At 40.6% G+C, this 18,852-nt stretch overlaps 1 protein-coding gene across 7 annotated transcripts in view; it reads right to left on the reverse strand.

Moving 5' to 3' along the window:
- Positions 1-15,642: 15,642 nt before the first annotated feature.
- SAP130 (Sin3A associated protein 130) overlaps positions 15,643-18,852 on the reverse strand; it is a 76,069-nt gene continuing 72,859 nt past the window's right edge. For 6 of the 7 annotated variants that reach the window (XM_029934790.1, XM_029934792.1, XM_029934788.1 and 3 more), the window contains 3 exons: positions 18,271-18,374; positions 16,849-16,962; positions 15,643-16,587 (listed from right to left, as the gene is read on the reverse strand). In XM_029934790.1, coding sequence (XP_029790650.1) covers positions 16,429-16,587; positions 16,849-16,962; positions 18,271-18,374 — 377 coding nt within the window. In that variant the 3' untranslated portion in view covers positions 15,643-16,428. The remainder of the gene's footprint in view (positions 16,588-16,848; positions 16,963-18,270; positions 18,375-18,852) is intronic. The other variant, XM_029934793.1, reaches the window with a different exon arrangement.

Below are 18,852 nucleotides of genomic sequence, written 5' to 3' on the forward strand. Positions count from 1 at the left end.
TGGGCTGGGGATCCTGCCTCCCCTGTCCTTCCCAGGCTGGCCCGTTTTCAGATCTCACCAGTTTGCACTCACTCAGGTATCCTTGAGGTTCTATTCTTTCTGGAGTCCGTATTTTCTCCTTCCGCTTTTGCAGATGAGAGTAATATCCTTCTCAGTTCGATCGATGGGGCAGACGGAGTTTACAGAGCTCCCTTCCTCTCCGCCATCTTGGCTCCCTCCCCAAACCTAGTTTCTTTAACCTTGAGAAGTTTTAACTAAGCAATCAAAGCCCTGACAAAAATGAAACCTAAAGCTTTGGGTTTTATGGCAGACAAAAGAGAAAATCTCCATTTATATAATGTCTTATCAAGGACAGATTAAGAATCCAAGAATTTGTCTTTTGAACAGAGAGAAAAGCAGAGTTTTAGCCTTATACCAGTGTACCATTCATCTCCACCTAAGTCTATCCTGAGCACACATAAAATTCCTTTTCAATGATTTCCCTTCTTGAACCTTCCACAAATTTCCTTTGCCTTTAAATTTTGTCCCAAAGCCATTTCTCTCCAAACGCCCAGTTTCATTTAGGACAAAATTACTTTCTTTTACCTTCTACAAAAATGCAATTTCATTTCTTACATCTTTCCTTCATATTCCACATTTTTCTACGTATAAGGTTGCTTCTCTTATTTTCAACAGTCTTAAGTACACTTAGCAGAAATTTAACTCTTAGGAAACTTCAGTGTCCAATTGAGGACGTAGTAACCAACTGAAAGGTATTTATATCAGAACTTTTTCTTAAATGGTAAGTTTATGAACCAATTAAGTACAAAGCAGGTTTTTAACAGTTTTAAATATCCTCAGGTTTTTTTTTTCCCCAACAGGTCAAAAGCACAAACTACATCTAGTAATTAGTGCTTTAGCTTCTTATCTCATTAGATAGCCAATGAATTCTATCTCAATTTATCATGCAAGCCAAGAACTTCCAGAACTATACTGAGACAGATATAATTAACCATTACTCTAAGTCCTTCTCCAAGCCAACAGACTTAAGTTAATTTAAACACTGAATAAGTTTCACTTGAGCCCATGTAAGATACTTTGTTTCTCATAGTTAATTTAGACCTAGAAAGTTGTCGGGGGGGGGGGGGGGGGGGGGGAATCTGACTTCTGTGGTTTTCTCTATATCACCTAGGGCAGGAGGAGGAACTGATGTTTCCTGAAGCCTTTTTTAGGAGTCAGTTATGCGGGTTGGCCCTTCCCCATCCAGGTGGTGGTACAGAACAGGAGATGGGGAAAGGAGAGCAAATGAGGAGAGGTGCCAGCAGAAGGCAGAGAAAGAGAAATTCCAGTTTACAATTCTGTCAGCTCAGACAAAGGAGCAGGCTTCAGGTTTCTTTTGTTCTGTTTTACCCAGTGGAATTAGGCAGTCCATGTCAGTCCGGAGAAGACTGGGAATCTTCCTGAAACAAAATTTGCTTTGGCAGCTGTGTGGGAATACTTCCTTAAAGTCTCTGTCCTGAGGCTCCAATTATAGCCGTTAATGTGGGAAATGAATGAGGGAGAAGCCCTCACAACTATTAGGCTGAGGCACAGAAAGAGTTAGCATCCCCTTCAGTCTGATTTTATCTCAGCCAGACCAATAAAGTCTCCTTCTCTCCACAGTCCCAACCCCATAATGCTCCGTGAGGCAGTGTCCCAAAGACAGACAAAGGGGTAGGGGTGCTCCCTCTAATGAGGAGACCAGTCAGATGCCCATCTGGCCATGTCCTGAAGGAACTTAGGTGACGCTTAGCCATAGCAGTCTCAGCTTTGTGACTTACGATCGGAAACTATTCTGATGCTGCCATAGACTGTATGTCTTTCACCACGGAATCACAGATGGGCCCACTCAGACTCTGTAAGCTTTTTGGGACCTTAAAGGTGCCCACCTGTGGAGCCACAAAATCAAACTTGGCAGGCAAGCCAGACCAAGTCGCACCTTCACACTCATGTACACACCAGAGGTTATTACATTCCCTCCCATAGGATTACCACAGATAAGACCAAGAATAACTACAATGGCAAAAGGACAAAACAGGTACAGAAATGGCCACAAAACAAGTTTGCAGGTTTACTGAAGGGCCTGACCGATGTGTCGGTGAGGCCCTGGGGTGGGAAGTGGTGTTGTCTAGCCTTCCAATTAATACCCAGACAAAGGCACATGTGCCTTTTAGAATTCAGATGATAAACTGGCTTACCTCTGGAGTTTTAGACAGGTGGCTTTCACAGATTACTGGCATTGTTTTCAGGGTGGCAGGAAAGAGAAGAGTGTCTCCCCAGCTCCCAAGGCCTAGATGTCCCTGGAAGTGCATTTTTGCCCTTTGCCCTCGAAGATGGAAGGAAGAGGCAATGAGGCATATCACACCCAAGTAGGTGCAGAAACAGAAAGGTGGAGGGGAAAGCAGAAGAGACAACATTAAAATTACAGGAGCCCTCTGGGGGCTAGTCCAGGCAGTGTGACCATTGTCAGAATGGCCTCAGGTTAAAGCTGTAGTTTTTTTTTTTTCTGTTTTTCCTGAAACCAGAGAAGTTGTTTAACATACATTCAAGAGGGGAGCATGGCTTAGATGGGGATTGACCCATGATGGAGGTTAAACAGTGGGTCACACCAGATACAAAAATAGGACAACAGGAGACTTTAACAGATCACTCAGAGAACTGAACATAAAACAAATGGTTGGGGTGATCAGTGCCCAACTCTATTGGTCTAGCAATCAAAATGGCCCGAAGGCCCCAAATGGCTTGAAGGCCCCAGTGCCAAGACCCAAATGATGCTGGGGACATCTCCTCCAAACAGGTGCCTTGGGGAGGTAAGCCACGTCCAGCCTTCCCTCCAAGGTACAAACCAAATATGGCCAGCAAAACAGAAGACAAAACAGAAAACAGAAAATTGGTGCCACCTTGCATACTTTACTTAAGCCAAGTCTGAGGATGGAAGGCAGGGGCCAAGGAATGTCTCTCAGGAGCTCTCCCCTAGCTGTTCTGCTTCAGGCTCCAAATTTCGGGTGGTCTTGAAGATCTCACTGGGGCCTCCAAATGTTGTAGGTTGATGTTGAAAAGACCACTAAATGCTGAACTGAAGTGAGGCAAAACTTTAATTACGGCCAAGCCAAATCTGATCTCTAGATGGTAAGGAGCAGATAATGGCCCTGAACTAAGGTTACAGTGCGATTATATAGACATACATAATAGTCTATGATAGCCAATTACATTATGACACACCGATTACCAGTTTGGGCAGGAACCTATCAATTTAGTTCTTTGTTCTTTAAAAATTATTTTTAATGTTTTATTTATTTTTTGAGAGAGAGAGACAGGGTGAGCAGGGGAGGGTCAGAGAGAGGAGGAGTTACAGGATCTGAAGACAGGCTCCAGGCTAGTTGTCAGCACAGAGCCTAATGCAGGGCTCGAACCCATGAACCATGAGATCATGACCTAAGCTGAAACCTGACGCTTAATCGACTGAGCCACCCAGGCGCCCCTAGTTCTTTGTTCTTCTAGGATGACAATCATAGCTGGGCAGTGACTAAGCAATTTTTCTGTAGGCGTGGCCTTGATCAGACCATAGAAAAGGGGTGGAGAAATGGTTTACAACAAATCATCCAGTACATTCCATATGAAAGTTAACCCTTTACATTCCATGGGAAGTTTAACTTACTACATTCTTTAAGCTAACTTACAACACCGACTTCGGCTCAGGTCATGAACTCACAGCTTGTGAGCTCGAGTCCTGCGTCGTCCTCTGTGCTGAAAGCTTGGAACCTGGAGCCTGCCTCCGATTCTGTCTCCCTCTCTCTGCCCCTCCTCCACTTACTCTCTCTCTTAAAAATAAATGAACATTAAAAAAATTAAAAAGGAATCAGAAATAAATGTAGATCAATTTTACAGAAATAGAAAGGATAATTCTACCCAGACTAATGCAAGAAGAAATGGAGTTGTGCAAGGATTGCTGTGGGAGGTGAGTGCGTGGCATTGAGACCTGCTCAGGGAGAAGGCCAGGTGTAGACACTCCTGTCCAAGGTAAAAACTTCAATTGGAACCTTTGTCTCTAAAGATGGAAATGGTGTGACCACCTGAACAGACACTAAAAATAGCTCTTATCGCAAAGAAGCCAGCACCTGCATAACAGTAAGAGACCTTAGATGCTGGGGCACAGCATTTGGTGAGTGAATCCTTAGAGCCAGAGACTGTGCTCTCTTTGGACTCATCACCTTGCATTTGTAATCAGATAGGATCTCCTTCCATCATGAGGCTCCTGACAACATTGAACAGTTTTTCAGTGATCTTTATAGAAAGACACCATCCCCAAAGACATGCAGTATACACAGACCATTGGTATATATGAGATCTCAAAGAAACCAGAATTACTAGTGAAGAATATATTACATGGCTCAAGTGTTCCAATGGAACATTTCTATGACTTCACAGTAAGACTCCTAAAAACACTTCCTGCTTCTGCATTGTTACAGTCCACAATAGTGCACAAAATCCACAAATGTATGCAGGGCACATTGTGAAGGTTAAAAAAAAAAAAAACCTGAAGATGCACAACTGATCTTTACTCAAGAGATTCCTGGAATTTTTTCTTTGTACAGGACTCTTTGACAGATGGTGTGGGAATATTCAGCTTTGTCAGGTATGGCAATGATATTTTATAGCTCATGATGTGAAGAACAAAGTATAGAGGGTCAGGAAACACCAAGTGACGATTCAATTTCTGACAACTCTTCTATCCCTAACATGACTCGTATTTCGCTGCTTCAGTCTTATAAGACTTTAGCCAATGAGATTGAACACAAATATGGACTGCACCACTGTCAGGGCCTTGTATGTCTAATGTTAGGATACAACCACTTTAAAAAAGCCAAATATATCCTCCTATATCTTTGCCCTATCAATTTGCACAAGTTGCACTTTGCTGGCTTCGACTTATAGCAGTGTTGGTGAGGCGGACTGATGGTGTCTCTGCTGACTGACATACCTGGATTCACTCCAAAACATAGTCAGGAGGATAACGTGGATTTGCCAAAACTTGAGGAAAACTTAATGGAGAGAGTGGATAATAAAACACCTCACAGGACCTTCAAATAGGAGTAATTAAAACAAACACTTGCACATAAAAAAATTCTTCTCATATATTTAAGCTATAAACTGGATTATGTTTGTGTCCCCCCTAAATTAATATGTTAAATCTAATCTTTAATGTAATGGCAATAGGAGGTGGGGCCTTTAGGAGGTCATTGGTCACAACGGTGAACCTCATGAACAGGATTAGTGTCCTTATAAGAAGAGACACCAGGGAGCTCGTTTCTTCTTGCTCTGTTCTCCCCCATGTGAGGACACAAGAAGATAGTCATGTGCAAACCAGGGAGAGCGGGCCCCCAGACCTCAGATATGCCAGCACCTTGATGGGGCTTCTCATTCCCCAGAAAGTAAGGAATAAATGTCTGCTGGTTAGGCCACCCACTCTGTGGTATTCTGTCACAACAGCCTGAATTAAGATAACCTGAGTGGGGAGACTAAATTGGTAATGAAAAATCTCACAACACACACAAAAAATTCCTAGAACCAGATGACTTCACTGGTGAATTCTACCAAATGCTTAAATAAGAATCAAGACCACTTATTTGTAAACCCTTTCAACAAACTAAAGAGGAGGGAATATTTCCAAACTCACTCTATAAAGCCAGCATTAACCTGATCCCAATACTCTACAAAGGAACTACAAGAAAAAAAACTACAGACAAAAATTCTCTATGAATATAGATGCACATACTCAAAATACTAGCAAACCAAACTCAGCAGCATACAAAAAAGGCTATCCCATGACCGCATAAGATTGTTTCCTAAAATGCAAGGATGGTGTGACATACTAACAAATAATCAATGCAGTAAATCACGTTAATAGAAGAAAGAAATAAAATCCCCAATCTGAGCAAGTGATGCAGAAAAAGCATTTGATAAAATTTAATATATAAAAACACTAAGAATAGTAGGGAAATTCCTCTACATGATAAAAGCCATATATGAAAACCCCACAGCTAACATCATACTCACTGATGAAAGACTGCCGCAGGTCTCACCACTTTTCTTTTTTTTTTTCCCTAGATGTTTGGCTTTTTTTTTTTTTTATAGTTTATTGTCAAGTGGTTTCCATATAACACCCAGTGCTCTTCCCCACAAGTGCCCTCTTCCATGTCTATCACCCCCTTTTCCCCTTCCCCTTCAGCCCTGTTTGTTTTCAGTACTCAAGAGTCTCTCATGGTTTGCCTCCCTCCCTCGCCCTATTCTCCCCCTTCCTATCCCCCATAGTGCTCTGTAAAGTTTCTCCTGCTCCACTTATGAATGAAAACATATGGTATCTCTCCTTCTCTGCCTGCCTTATTTCACTTAGCATGACACCCTCAAGGTCCATCCATGTTGCTACGAATGGCCAGATTTCATTCTTTCTCACTGCCATGTAATACTCCATTGTATACATAAACCACATCTTCTTGATCCATTCATCAGGTGATGGACATTTAGGCTCTTTCCATGATTCGGCTATTGTTGACATTGCCGCTATGAACATTGGGGTACATGTGCCCCTATGCCTCAGCATTGCTGTATTTCTTGGGCAAATCCCTAGCACTGCTATTGCTGGGTCATAGGGGAGTTCTATTGATAGTTTTTTGAGGAACCGCCACACTGTTTTCCAGAGCAGCTGCACCAGTTTACATTCCCACCAAGAGTGTTGGAGGGTGCCTGTCTCTCCACACCTCGCCAGCCTATATTCTCCTGATTTGTTCATTTTAGCCACTCTGACCGGCGCAGCTCTCACCATTTCTATTCAACATAGGCCTGAAAGTTCAAAACAAACCAATAAAGTAAGAAAAATAGGAGTCATCCAAAATGGAAAAGAAGTGAAGTTATCTCTGTACATACATGACATGACTTTACACATAGAAAAACCTCACGATTCTACAAAAACCTGTTAGAGCTAACAAATGAATTCAGCAAACCTGCAGCATACAAAATGAACACACAAAAATCACTTGTATTTCTATGCCTTTGCAATGAACAAATCAAATGCAAATTTAAAAAACACTTCCATTTATAATAGCATCAAAAGAATAAAATACTTAGCATTGTAGAATGGTGTAGTTTGGTGGTTCTCAGAAAGCTAAACAGAATTTTCTTAAAAAATTTTTTCTTAGTGTATATTTATGTTTGAGAGAGAGAGAGAGAGAGAGACAGACAGACAGACAGACAGAATGTGAGTGGGGGAGCAGCAGAAAGAGAGGGAAATCATCAGAAGCAGCCTCCAGGCTCTGAGCTGTCCACACAGAGCCTGATGCGGGGCTCCAACTCACGAACTGTGTGATCATGACCTGAGTTAAAGTTGGAGGCTTAACCAACTGAGCCACCCAGGCGCCCTGACACAGAATTTTCACATGATTCAGAAATCCCACTCCTAAATATATATCCAAAGTGAGGTAAGGCCCTGGAACAGATACTTGTATGCCAGTGCTCGTTAGAACATTATTTATAACTCACAGGGCACCTGGGTGGCTCAGTTGCTTAAATGTCCAGCTCTTGATTTCAGCTCAGGTCTTGATCTCAGGGTTGTGAGTTCAAGCTCTGGAGGGAGAGCCTACTTAAAATAAAAACAAAACCCAAAACAAACCAGAACATGATTTACAATCCAAAAGGTACAAACAACAATGAAGTGTCCCTCAACAGGTAAATGGATAAAATATGACATATATATATACACACATAATGTAACTTATCAAAAACCATTGAATTGTACACTTTTATTTTTTTAATGTTTATTTATTTTGATGGGGGGGGCAGGACAGAAAGGGAGGGAGAGAGAATCCCAAGCGGGCTCCACACTGTCAGTGCAGAGCCCAATTGCGGCTTGACCTCATGAACCGTGAGAATGACCTGAGCCAAGATCGAGTTGGAAGCTTAACCAACTGAGCCACCCAGGCACCCCTCAATTGTACTCTTTAAATGGGTCAACTATACAGTGTGTGAATTACATTTCGGTGAAGCTGCTTTAGTATAAATAATAAAGACCATACAAAATCAGTTATATCTGAGTTTTAAAAATTAAAAACTTTTACTCTGAATACTACCAAATACTGTTGAAAGAAATTAAATTAGTACTTAATAAATGGAAAGACAATTCACATTTACAGATTAGAAGATTTAATATTAAGGTGGCAAAATCCCCCAAATTTGTCTACAGATGCCACATAATACCTATTAAAATCTCAGACAACTTCTTTGCAGAAACTGAGAGGCTAATCCCAAAATTGACTTGGAAATTCAAAGGACCTAGGATAGATAGAACAATCTTGAAAAACAGTTACAAAACTTTAAAACTTCCTATAAAGTTTAGGTAAACAATGGGGTGCCTGGGGGGCTCAGTCAGTTAAGCGTCTGACTTCAGCTCAGGTAATGATCTCATGATTCGTGGGCTCAAGCCCTACATCGGGCTCTGTGCTGACAGCGCAGAGCCTGCTTTGGATCCTCTGTCTCCTTCTCTCTGCCTCTCCCCCACTTGTGTGTGTGCTCTCTCTCAAAAATAAATAGAAACATTAAAAAAATTTTTTTAAAGTTGAGGTACACAAGACGGCCTGCCCTAAGTTTAGACATACAGATCAAGGGAATAGAATTGAGAGTTCAGAACCATCTGGTTGGCTCAGTTGATACAGCATGCAACTCTTGATCTTGGGGTTGTAAGTTTGAGCTCCACATTGGGTATAGAGATTACTTAAAAATAAAATGTTGAGAAATAAATTGTGAGAAGTGATTCTTTGCATATATAATTAATTTATTTTTGGCATATTGCCAGGACAATTCAATGAGGTGAAAGAAGTCTTTTCAATACATGGTAGAGAAGTCTGGTAAGCTATAGGCAAAAGAATGAATTGGACCCTTCACTTCACATCAGGTGCAAAAATTAACTCAAAACTGCATTCAACTCCTAAATGGAAGTAATGGTTCAGGGCTTATTTTGGGGGCACTGAAAATATTCTAAAATTGCTTATGTGATGGTGGATGTACAACTCTGTGACTATAGAAGTCACTGAATGACACACTTCAAAGTAGGTGAACTGTACGTTATGTGAATTATAATTCAAAGTTGTGATGCTTGAACTCACAGCCCTGAGATTGGGAGTCACATGCTCTAACAAATGGGCCACCCAAATGCCCCATCTCAAGAAAAAAATTTTTTTTTCATCTTCAAAGGTTGCAGATGGAAAGAGAGAATCTTAAGCAGACTCCATGCCCAGTGCAGAGCCTGACATGGGGTTCAATCTCATGACCTGAGCTGAAATCAAGAGTCAAATGCTTAACCTACTGAGCAACCCAGGCACCCCTCAAATTATAAAAAAAAAAAAAAAAAAAAGGAAAGAAAGGTTATTACTACTGATCCCATAGACATGAAAAAGATAATAAATGCTTGGCTAAGTCAGTTGGTGGAGCATGTGACTCTTGATCTCAGGATTGAGTTCAAGTCCCATGTTGGATGCAGAGCTTACTTACAAATAAAATCTTATAAAAATTTTTTAATGTTTTTTTTGAGAGAAAAATAGAGCATGAGTGGGGGAGGGGCAGAAAGAGAGGGAGACACAGAATATGAAGCAGGCTCCAGGCTCTGAACTGTCAGCACAGAGCCTGACGCTAGGCTCTAATTCACAAACTGAGATCATGACCTGAGCTGAAGTGAAATGCTTAACTTAACCAAGGCACTTCTAAAAACAAAATCTTAAAAACACACATACAAAAAGGAATGCTACAAAAAATTCCATGCCCATAAATTTACTTAGATGAAACTATAAAATTCCTTGAGAGAAATAGCCAAAACTCACACAAGGAAAAATAGGCCTATATCTATTTTAAAAATTGAATCAATAACTGGTAATTTTCCAAAAAAGAAACTACCAGATCTGGATGTTTTCACTGATGAATCTGACCAAACATTTAAGGAAGAAATTATACCAATTCTCTACAATTCTCTCCAGAAAACAGAAGCAGAGAGAACACTTCCTAAATCATTCTAGGACATCAGCATCACCCTGACACTGATAAAGACAAGTATAAAAAATAAACCATAGACCAATATCTTTCATGAACATAGATGCAACTAAACATCAACAAGTTGAAAAACAATGTGTAAAAAGAACTATACATCATAACCACATGGAATTTCTTCCAGGTAGACTGGTTTGATTGGCTGGTTTAGCAATTTAAAAAAATACATCAACATGCTAAAGAAAAACTCATATGATTGTATCAGTGATGCAGAAAAACATATGACAAAATTCACCATCAATTCTATGATTGAAAACTCTTAGAAAACTAGCAACAAAGAACCTCAACTTAGTCAAGAACTTTTACAAAAGCCCCTACTCTCACATCATACCTAATGGTGAGAAACTGGACACTTTATCCCTAAGATTGGAAATATACTCCCTCTTACCACCTTTTTTTTTTTTTTTAATGGGAGGAGCCAATACAGTGGCTAGTCTTTATTGGACCTCTTTACCACTCTTATTCAACATCTTGCTGGAAGTCCTATCTAGTGCAATATGGCAGGAAAAAGAAATAAAACTTATATAGATTGGGAAGGAAGAAAATAAAACTATATTTGTTTCCAGATGGCACTGTTTACGTAGAAAGTCCCAAAAAGTTGACAAAAGCACCTCTGTTACTATAGGAACATCACAGCATATCACATTAATAGTACATAAGTGTTTACTGCTTTCCTATATACTACCAGTGACAATTAGAATTTGAAAACACAGTACCATTTATAATAGCATACACACAAAATGAAATACTTAGGTATAAATCTAATGAAGTATGTATAAGATGTACATGAGGAAAATTAAAAAAACTCTTATGAAAAAAATAAACACCTAAGTAAATGTATGTGTCCACATTTATGGACTAAAACATCCAACATAATTAGATGCCAATTCTTTCCCATTGGATCTATAGATTCCATGTAATTCTAATACAAATTCCAGCAGGGCATTTCATAGATATTAACAGATTCTAAAATTTATATGAAAAGACAAAAGACCCAGAATAGCTAACACAACAGTGAAGAACAAAGTTGGAGAACTGATACTGTTCAACTTCAGGACTTACTATAAAGCTATGGTGATTTAAAGAGTGGTACTGGTGGTGGAATAATAAACAAGGACGTCAGAAGACCACACTAGAGGGCCCAGAATGAGTGTCACACAAACATAGTCAAGTTATCGTTGACAAATGGAGCAAGGTAATTTAATGGGGATGGTCTTTTCAATAAATGGTGCTGGAACTGGAGAAACACACAAGCACAAACATGTATACAGACCTTACCACTGTCATAAAAATTACCTCAAACTGGATTACAGACCTAAATGTAAAATACAAAACTATAAAACTCCTATAACAATTAGCAAAACTAAAAGGCAACTGACAGAATGGGAGAAGATATTTGCAAATGACATATCAGATAAAGGGTTAGAATCCAAAATCTAAAGAGAACTTATCAAACTCAACACTCCAAAAACCAAATAATCCAGTGAAGAAATGGGCAAAAGACATGAATAGACACTTCTCCAAAGACATCCAGATGGCCAACTGACTCATGAAAAAATGTTCAACATTATTCATCATCTGGGAAATACAAATCAAAACCACACTGAGATACCACCTCACACCTGTCAGAATGGCTAACACTAACAACTCAGGCAACAACAGAGGTTGGCGAGGATGCGGAGAAAAAGGATTTCTTTTGCACTGCTGGTGGGTATGCAAACTGGTGTAGCCACTCTGGAAAACAATATGGAGTTTCCTCAAAAAATTAAAAAAAGAACTACCCTACAACCCAGCAATTGCACTACTAGGTATGCTGTTTTGAAGGGACATATGCACCCCAATGTTTATAGCAGCACTATCGACAACAGTCAAAGAATGGAAAAAGCCCAAATCTTGGATGGGCTGAATGGATAAAGAAGATGTGGTATATATATACAATGGGATATTACTTGGCAATCAAAAAGAATGAAACCTTGCTATTTGCAACTATGTGGATGGAACTAGAGGGTATTATGCTAAGTGAAATATGAAAATATCATAGGACTTCACTCACATGAGGACTTTAAGATATAAAACAGTGAACATGAAGGAAGGAAAGTAAAAATAATATAAAAACAGGGAGGACAAAACATAAGAGACTCTTAAATATGGAGAACAAACAGAAGGTTGTGGGGGGGATGGGTTAAATGGGCAAGGAGCTTAAGGAATCTACTCCTGAACTCATTATTGTACCATGTGCTAACTTGGATATAAATTATAAAAAATAAAGTATAAAATAAAATAGAGGCAAATCATGAGAGACTGTTGAATACTGAAAACAAACTGAGGGCTGAAGGCGGGGAAAGGAGGAGGGGGGTGATGGTCATGGAGGAGGGCACTTGTGGGGAAGAGCACTGGGTGTTATATGGAAACCAACTTGATAATAAACTATAAATAAAATAAAATGCTGCCTTATTGCAAAAACAATACAAAACAAATTCCTTTAACAAAATACTGGAGAAAAATCTAGATGAGCTTGGGTTTGGCAATGAGTCTTTAGATATAACCCCAAATCACAATCCACACACAAAAATGAAATTGATGTTGTACTTTATTAAAATTGAAAACTTCTGCTCTTCAAAAGGCACTGTTAAGCAAATGGAAAGACATGCCACAGATAGCAAGAAACTATTTGCAAAATGCATACCTTTCTGAAAAAGAATCGGTATCCTAAATATACAGAGAACTCTTAAAACTCAATCTGGAAACAACCTAATTAACATATGGGCAAAGATCTGAACAGTCACCTCATAAAAAATGACATGCAGATGGCAAACGAGCATATGACAAGTGATTCTCAGGTCATTATGCACAAAAGCAGGAAACCTCTGTTAGAGTGACTAAAATCCAGAACGCAACAGCACTAAACACTGGAGAGGACACGGTTGACAGGAATGTAAAATGGGATAGTCACTTCAGAAGTTTCTTACAAAAACTAAACAGTTTTGCCTCATGAGCCAGCAATCACATTCCTCGTTTTTTTCCCAACTGATTTGAAAATTTATTTCCACACAAAACCTGCATGTGAATATTTATAGCAAGCAGCTTTATTCACAACAGTCAAAACCAGAAGCAAGATGTCCTTCAACAGGGACATGAATAAACTTGTGTGTTTACACAGAATACCATTTGGTGGTAGGAAGGAACACTTTATGACACATACAACAAATGGATGAGTCTCAAAATAAGACAGAAATAATCATGTACTCTACCACTGCATTTATATGAAGTTCAAGGACAGACAAAACTAATCTGTAATAATGTACAGATGAACTGTTTACCTTGTTGGGAGGCAGAGTATGTGTTGGGTGCAAAGGGGCCATCTTTCTGGGGTTATGGTGATGTCACACATATCTGTATCCAGAGGTTACCAAAAGGTGTATATATTTGTCAAAATGCATAAACCTATAAAGCTAAGATTTGGGTATTTTACTCTACATAATTGCATACAATAAAATTGGTTATTTGAAAAAATCAAGAGAGTGGCTGTTTGGGGGGAGGGAGAGGGTTGTGACTGGGATGGAGCAGTTGTGGGGCTGATGAGGCGACTAACAAAGTTCTAGTTTTTACACTGGGTGGAAATTTCAAAGTTGTTCTTTAAAAAACTATGAAGCTATATACTTGTTTCATGTAGTTGTCTGTATTTTTTATTGTATTTTACAATAAAAACGTAGCAAAAAATAATTCTTTCAAAAGGTGTCCATTTTTTCCACAGGTTGAGAATCTTTAATGTTTAAACTCTAAAACTGTGTGATTCTATATTATCACTGTGATAAAAATCACTGAAAATGAAAATACTGTAAGGCATACTTCTATTTAATGGGGTTAAAAAATATCCAGGTTAAAAAAATATATGAAAGATTTTCTGGGCAAAACAGATGAATTAAAACTTTTCCCCCCAGATTTATGTTTCTTTGATTTTCCAATGTAGAGAACAGGAGCCAAATCCAAGTCTGACCCCAAATATATTTCCAATTCTTTCTAATCTTCAAGTTTGTGAATGGTAGTTTTCTGGACCAAAAGCCTGGACTATCTCTTGCTTAGAAGTCCCTGGAAAGCAGAATTACTTTAACATTAAAACACATGTCCATATATAGAACAGAAATGTACAGAATAGTTGTACCTACAATACCAAAACCTGCTAACAACCCGAAGATCTTTCTACAGGTGAACAGATAAACAACTGTGAAACATCCAGGCAGTGGAGAGCTTGGTACCCAGCAACAAAAAGCAATGACCTATAGAAATATGGATAAATTTCCATTATGTGGAGTAAAGCATGCAGACTCCCTCCCTCAAAAAAGAATATATTGTATTTCACTCCTATACAATTCCAGAAAATACAAACTAATCCAGTGACAGAAAGCAGACTCACACTAGGGAGGCAGGCAGGCATGAGAGGGAAGAGATCAAGAGGCAAAGGAGAAACTACTGGGTCTGATGGATATGTTCACGACCTTGATGGTAGGGATGGCAAAATGGGCATATACCCATGTCAAATCCTATCAAATTGTGTACTTTGAAATGTTTACTTTATTGTACGTTAGTCCTCAGTAAAGCTGTGTCTAAACATCACGGTATACACAGATAAGACACATCCCCCTGCCCCCCCCAACTTCTGACTGCATAAGGCAAGGAAATACTGAAAACACTATTGTTCTAACTTGCATTGCCAAGTTTCCTTTGACCAGGGTTATCTAACTTTTGTTTAAATTGAGGCGACAATACTTTTAGACAGAACAGGTCTGTAATGCAGGGTCCCCAGTACATGAATCACAGCCAGCACACATGAAACCACAGGGGCCATATGTACAAAGAAGAGAAACTGAGGCAAAGGAACTGGTGTCTAGCAAGCAATCGACAATAGCTTTGGCTGCATACCTTTAAGTGGGGGCGCCTGGGTTGCTGTGAGGGCTTCTTGGCCTCGGCTGCCCAGGCCTGTGTGGCCTGTCCAGAGGCCTGCTTGGCTCCTTCCCCAGTGCTATGCCACGTGGGAGCTTACCATTCCAACAGGAGGAAGTCTGTTTCAGGCGAGGCAGAGTGCTGGTCCCAAAGACCAGGTCGGAACTGGCACAGACCCGTCTTAAATCTATTCGGGTCAGGCGGGCAAGGAGGAGAGATCCAGGCCCAAGCTGGCAACCCATGTTCTAAGGAAGAACATCTGGCCAGAAGGGGCAGAGATGGTGGCTGGTGCTTGGAGGGAGCAAGAGCTGATGTGTGAAGAAAACCCACCCCCACCCCGGAGCCTCAGTCGTCCTGTGATTTGATCGATCTGTACCTGCAACAGGACAAAACATAGTCTTCTATTTACGATAACCAAGAGCCAACACACTTTGCCATTGTGACCTCTTCACACCAGGATAAGGGGAACTCATTCGTATGGGAGAACGGACCTTTAGTAGAGTTGCCTCTCCACAATATGTGAGGAGTTACAGTAGGATACACACATGGGGGACAGCACTGCACTGGTTCACTTTATAGAAAGATGCAAACTGCTCATGTACAAAAACCTCTTTGAGTCCTTTATTAACATTTGGAGATGTGCGGTACATACAATTAACAGCATCACACCAGCTACGGAAGTACAAATACTGAGAATGTACTTCGAACAAGGATCTCAGAGCAACGTCAGATGCTGCCTGCTCTGAACCTCCACAAAACCCAACTCTGACACACGCAGGACAGACAGTATAACAATTTCACTTTGAAATGGTTCTTTAAAAAAATGACAAGAATTAATAGTTCGAACCCTTTAGAGTGTGAGATGTGGCAAGTCTCTCGGTGCCACGGCACTGCTGTAAGGAGCCTGGTTCTGGCATTTGAAGGTCAGACAGAGTAAGAACTGGCTGGGATGAGAGGAAGAGGTCTGATTTTCAGTGTCGGAGAGATAACAGATGGTCCAAGTGGATATTTTCAGTCCAGGCTCAGTATGGGTCCTGCAGGAATCCATCAGATAAATACAGTTTATAAACCAGAAGGCTGAAAACTGCCAGCCACTTATTTGTGTCACTGATTCTAACAGGCAGACACCGATGCACCAGGAGTCATTAATGACACAGCGAGTTAAGAGGGATATGCCTGAAAGAGAATGGAGTTCACTGCGTCAGAACAGCTCTGATTCGTTTGTGCCATTGGGTACCAGGGGTCCCTCTGCTTTCTTGTGTGAATTAAGGAACACTTCTTTATTTCAAGGTTCCACTTTTGAAAATAACCAAAGCCCCCCCACCCCACCCACACCATCACTCTTCATAAATTGTTTCCAAAGTCCTGATTCTTCTGAGTCTAGACTTTCTCCTTTCGCTTCAACTTCGACACCTTCTTGACAGTCCCGTTCTTGTTTAGAAGCTTCAGGACACGGTCTTTATGATCTAAAACCTTAAGCATGGAGTCTCTGGCCTCACTGATCTGGTCCATCACAAGTTTACACCGCTGCATGTTTCCCTGCAACAGAAGACATCACCACCAATTGGTAATCAGGAGACCACCTGGCTCTTAAATAACTTTTCACCTTTGCACTGAGGCCATTCTGAAGCTTCCATAGGGAAAAATGTTTTAGTGTTTCTTGGTAACGCAGGCTGAAGTAAACAGTAGGTTTATACTAAATGTATTAGTGAAAGAGAGAGGGAAACGGGAGAAGTAAAGTGACTAAAACAGTGATAACCCCATAAACTGGATGATCAGAGGGAAAAGGCTCAATCAAACCTGTATCAGTTCGTTTATTCTGTGCAGGTCATCATCAGTTGCCGCTTTTTTCTTTGGGATAATCCCTTCCTGTAGGTTGGTGAGTCTTTCATAAACATCGTGTTCTAGATTTGTCTGCAATACACAAGAGGAAGGGCATCATGGTCTCAGAGGTACTTTTCTTTAGTAACTTCAGGCAAAGGCACCCCCCCCCCCCTTGAATCACTTCTATAAACTGGTATGAGAGCTGTTTGGGGGACAGGACCCTTTCTCCGGAGAACGGAGAACGAGGGTGCTAACGTATAGCAAGGGAAACTGATCAATAACAATGAACAGAACAATCTGTCATAGAGTCCATCTCCAAGGATAACTTTTAAATAATGCCCTGGGGTGCCTGGGTGGCTCAGTCGGTTGAGCATCCGACTTTGGCTCAGGTCATGATCTCACGGTTTGTGAGTTCCAGCCCCACGTTGGGCCCTGTGCTGAGAGCTAGCTCAGAGCCTGAAGTCTGCTTCAGATTCTGTGTCTCCCTCTTTCTCTGCCTTTCCCTGTTCACGTTTTGTCTCTTAACAAAAAAAAAAAAAGAAAAAAAGTTAAAAAAAATATAAATAAATACTGCCCTGAATTCACAACTGCTCTAAAAAACAAGCCTAAAGTTTCAGAGAATATGCTTTTCTAAAGTACAAAAAGTAGCCATGGAACTACTAGATCTTTAGATACTCATAACAGGCAACGTTCTTCAGATCAGTGCTACTCCAAAGATGGAAAAACTTCACAGAAGTTGTTTTGATCAGCGTCCCTTCACCTTCATGGTGAAGAAGCATTCCCGCCCTAGGGTTATGGGAACAGAAACATAACAGCCGCCAACACTGAACACCGGAGATCAACAGCGGTTACTAGTCAATATACTCACAGCCCAGGGGGGAAGGACACTACACGCCACACCGGGCCATGCAGGTGCTGCACTCCGGAACAGGGAGAGCAAGCAGGGGCTGAAGGAGGCAGGCTCTGTAGCATCGAGAGGGAGAGGTGTCCCCTGGTTCCTCTGGGAGGATGTGACAGCTTATTTGAACAATATTGCAAACTGGCAGGGAAATAAATCCCACTAATTGGGAAGAGATGGGAGCTGAGTCTGGTTCCCATGATAAGGAGCACTGTGGGGAGTGAGGGTTTACAGTTAGGGCTCTCTGTTTCAGATGGCAACACAAGGTACTGAAGCTTAACTGGAGGTCTTACAACCACAGTTGCTCAATATATGCTGGTTCTGGGTACCAGACTAAGAAGTATAATAATTACAGTCTATATTATATGTACAAATTCTGCCATGACCCATGTAAAGTGGGAATGTTTCAGAATCACTCAGAAGGAAACTCTGTGAACTCAAGCCATCAGCCTCTGTGCCTTGCTTCAGCAGGACAACGATGCTACGAGCACTCTACCTACCAGCTGTAGCAACTGAGCAGCACAGAGGTGAACCTTCCAGCCTTGAGCACGGCAGGACACCCCTTTCTGGTTAGCTATTTCCTGCAGCATAGCTTTCTTCTCTTCTGGAACCATAAAAGAAAAAAAAAGTATATTTCAATTGTTATAAAGCTAAAATAATTCGGGTTCAAGCTGCTGATGTGCTATTTTATCAAGAATTTCTTACTTAAATATCTTTAAATAACTCCTTTGCACTGAAGTCATTAGGAATAGAGGTCACAAGTTTCCTTTTGTTCACCCCCAAAGACTCTGCTAATCCAGTAAGTTCAAAAGAGACCAAATTAATACTTTAATCTCTTAAAGGAAGGGAAATGGTCTGTGGTTGCCCAGAGCCCTTGCTCATGGGTGATGCTTCCAAGCCTGCGGAGAATTGGGCGTGAAGTTTCAGAAGTTTTGCTGTTATCTAGATCTTAGGAAATGAAAGAAGTCAAAGTTGAGTAACATTTCACATTTGGATAGAAAAGTCCAGTAACCAGAACTGTAGTAAAATAAATATGAAATGTATCCGCTGGACTGATGAGAGAGAAACTAGGATTGAGGGGT

Source organism: Suricata suricatta, chromosome 3 (genome assembly GCF_006229205.1).
Source record: "Suricata suricatta isolate VVHF042 chromosome 3, meerkat_22Aug2017_6uvM2_HiC, whole genome shotgun sequence".
NCBI lineage: Eukaryota > Metazoa > Chordata > Mammalia > Carnivora > Herpestidae > Suricata > Suricata suricatta.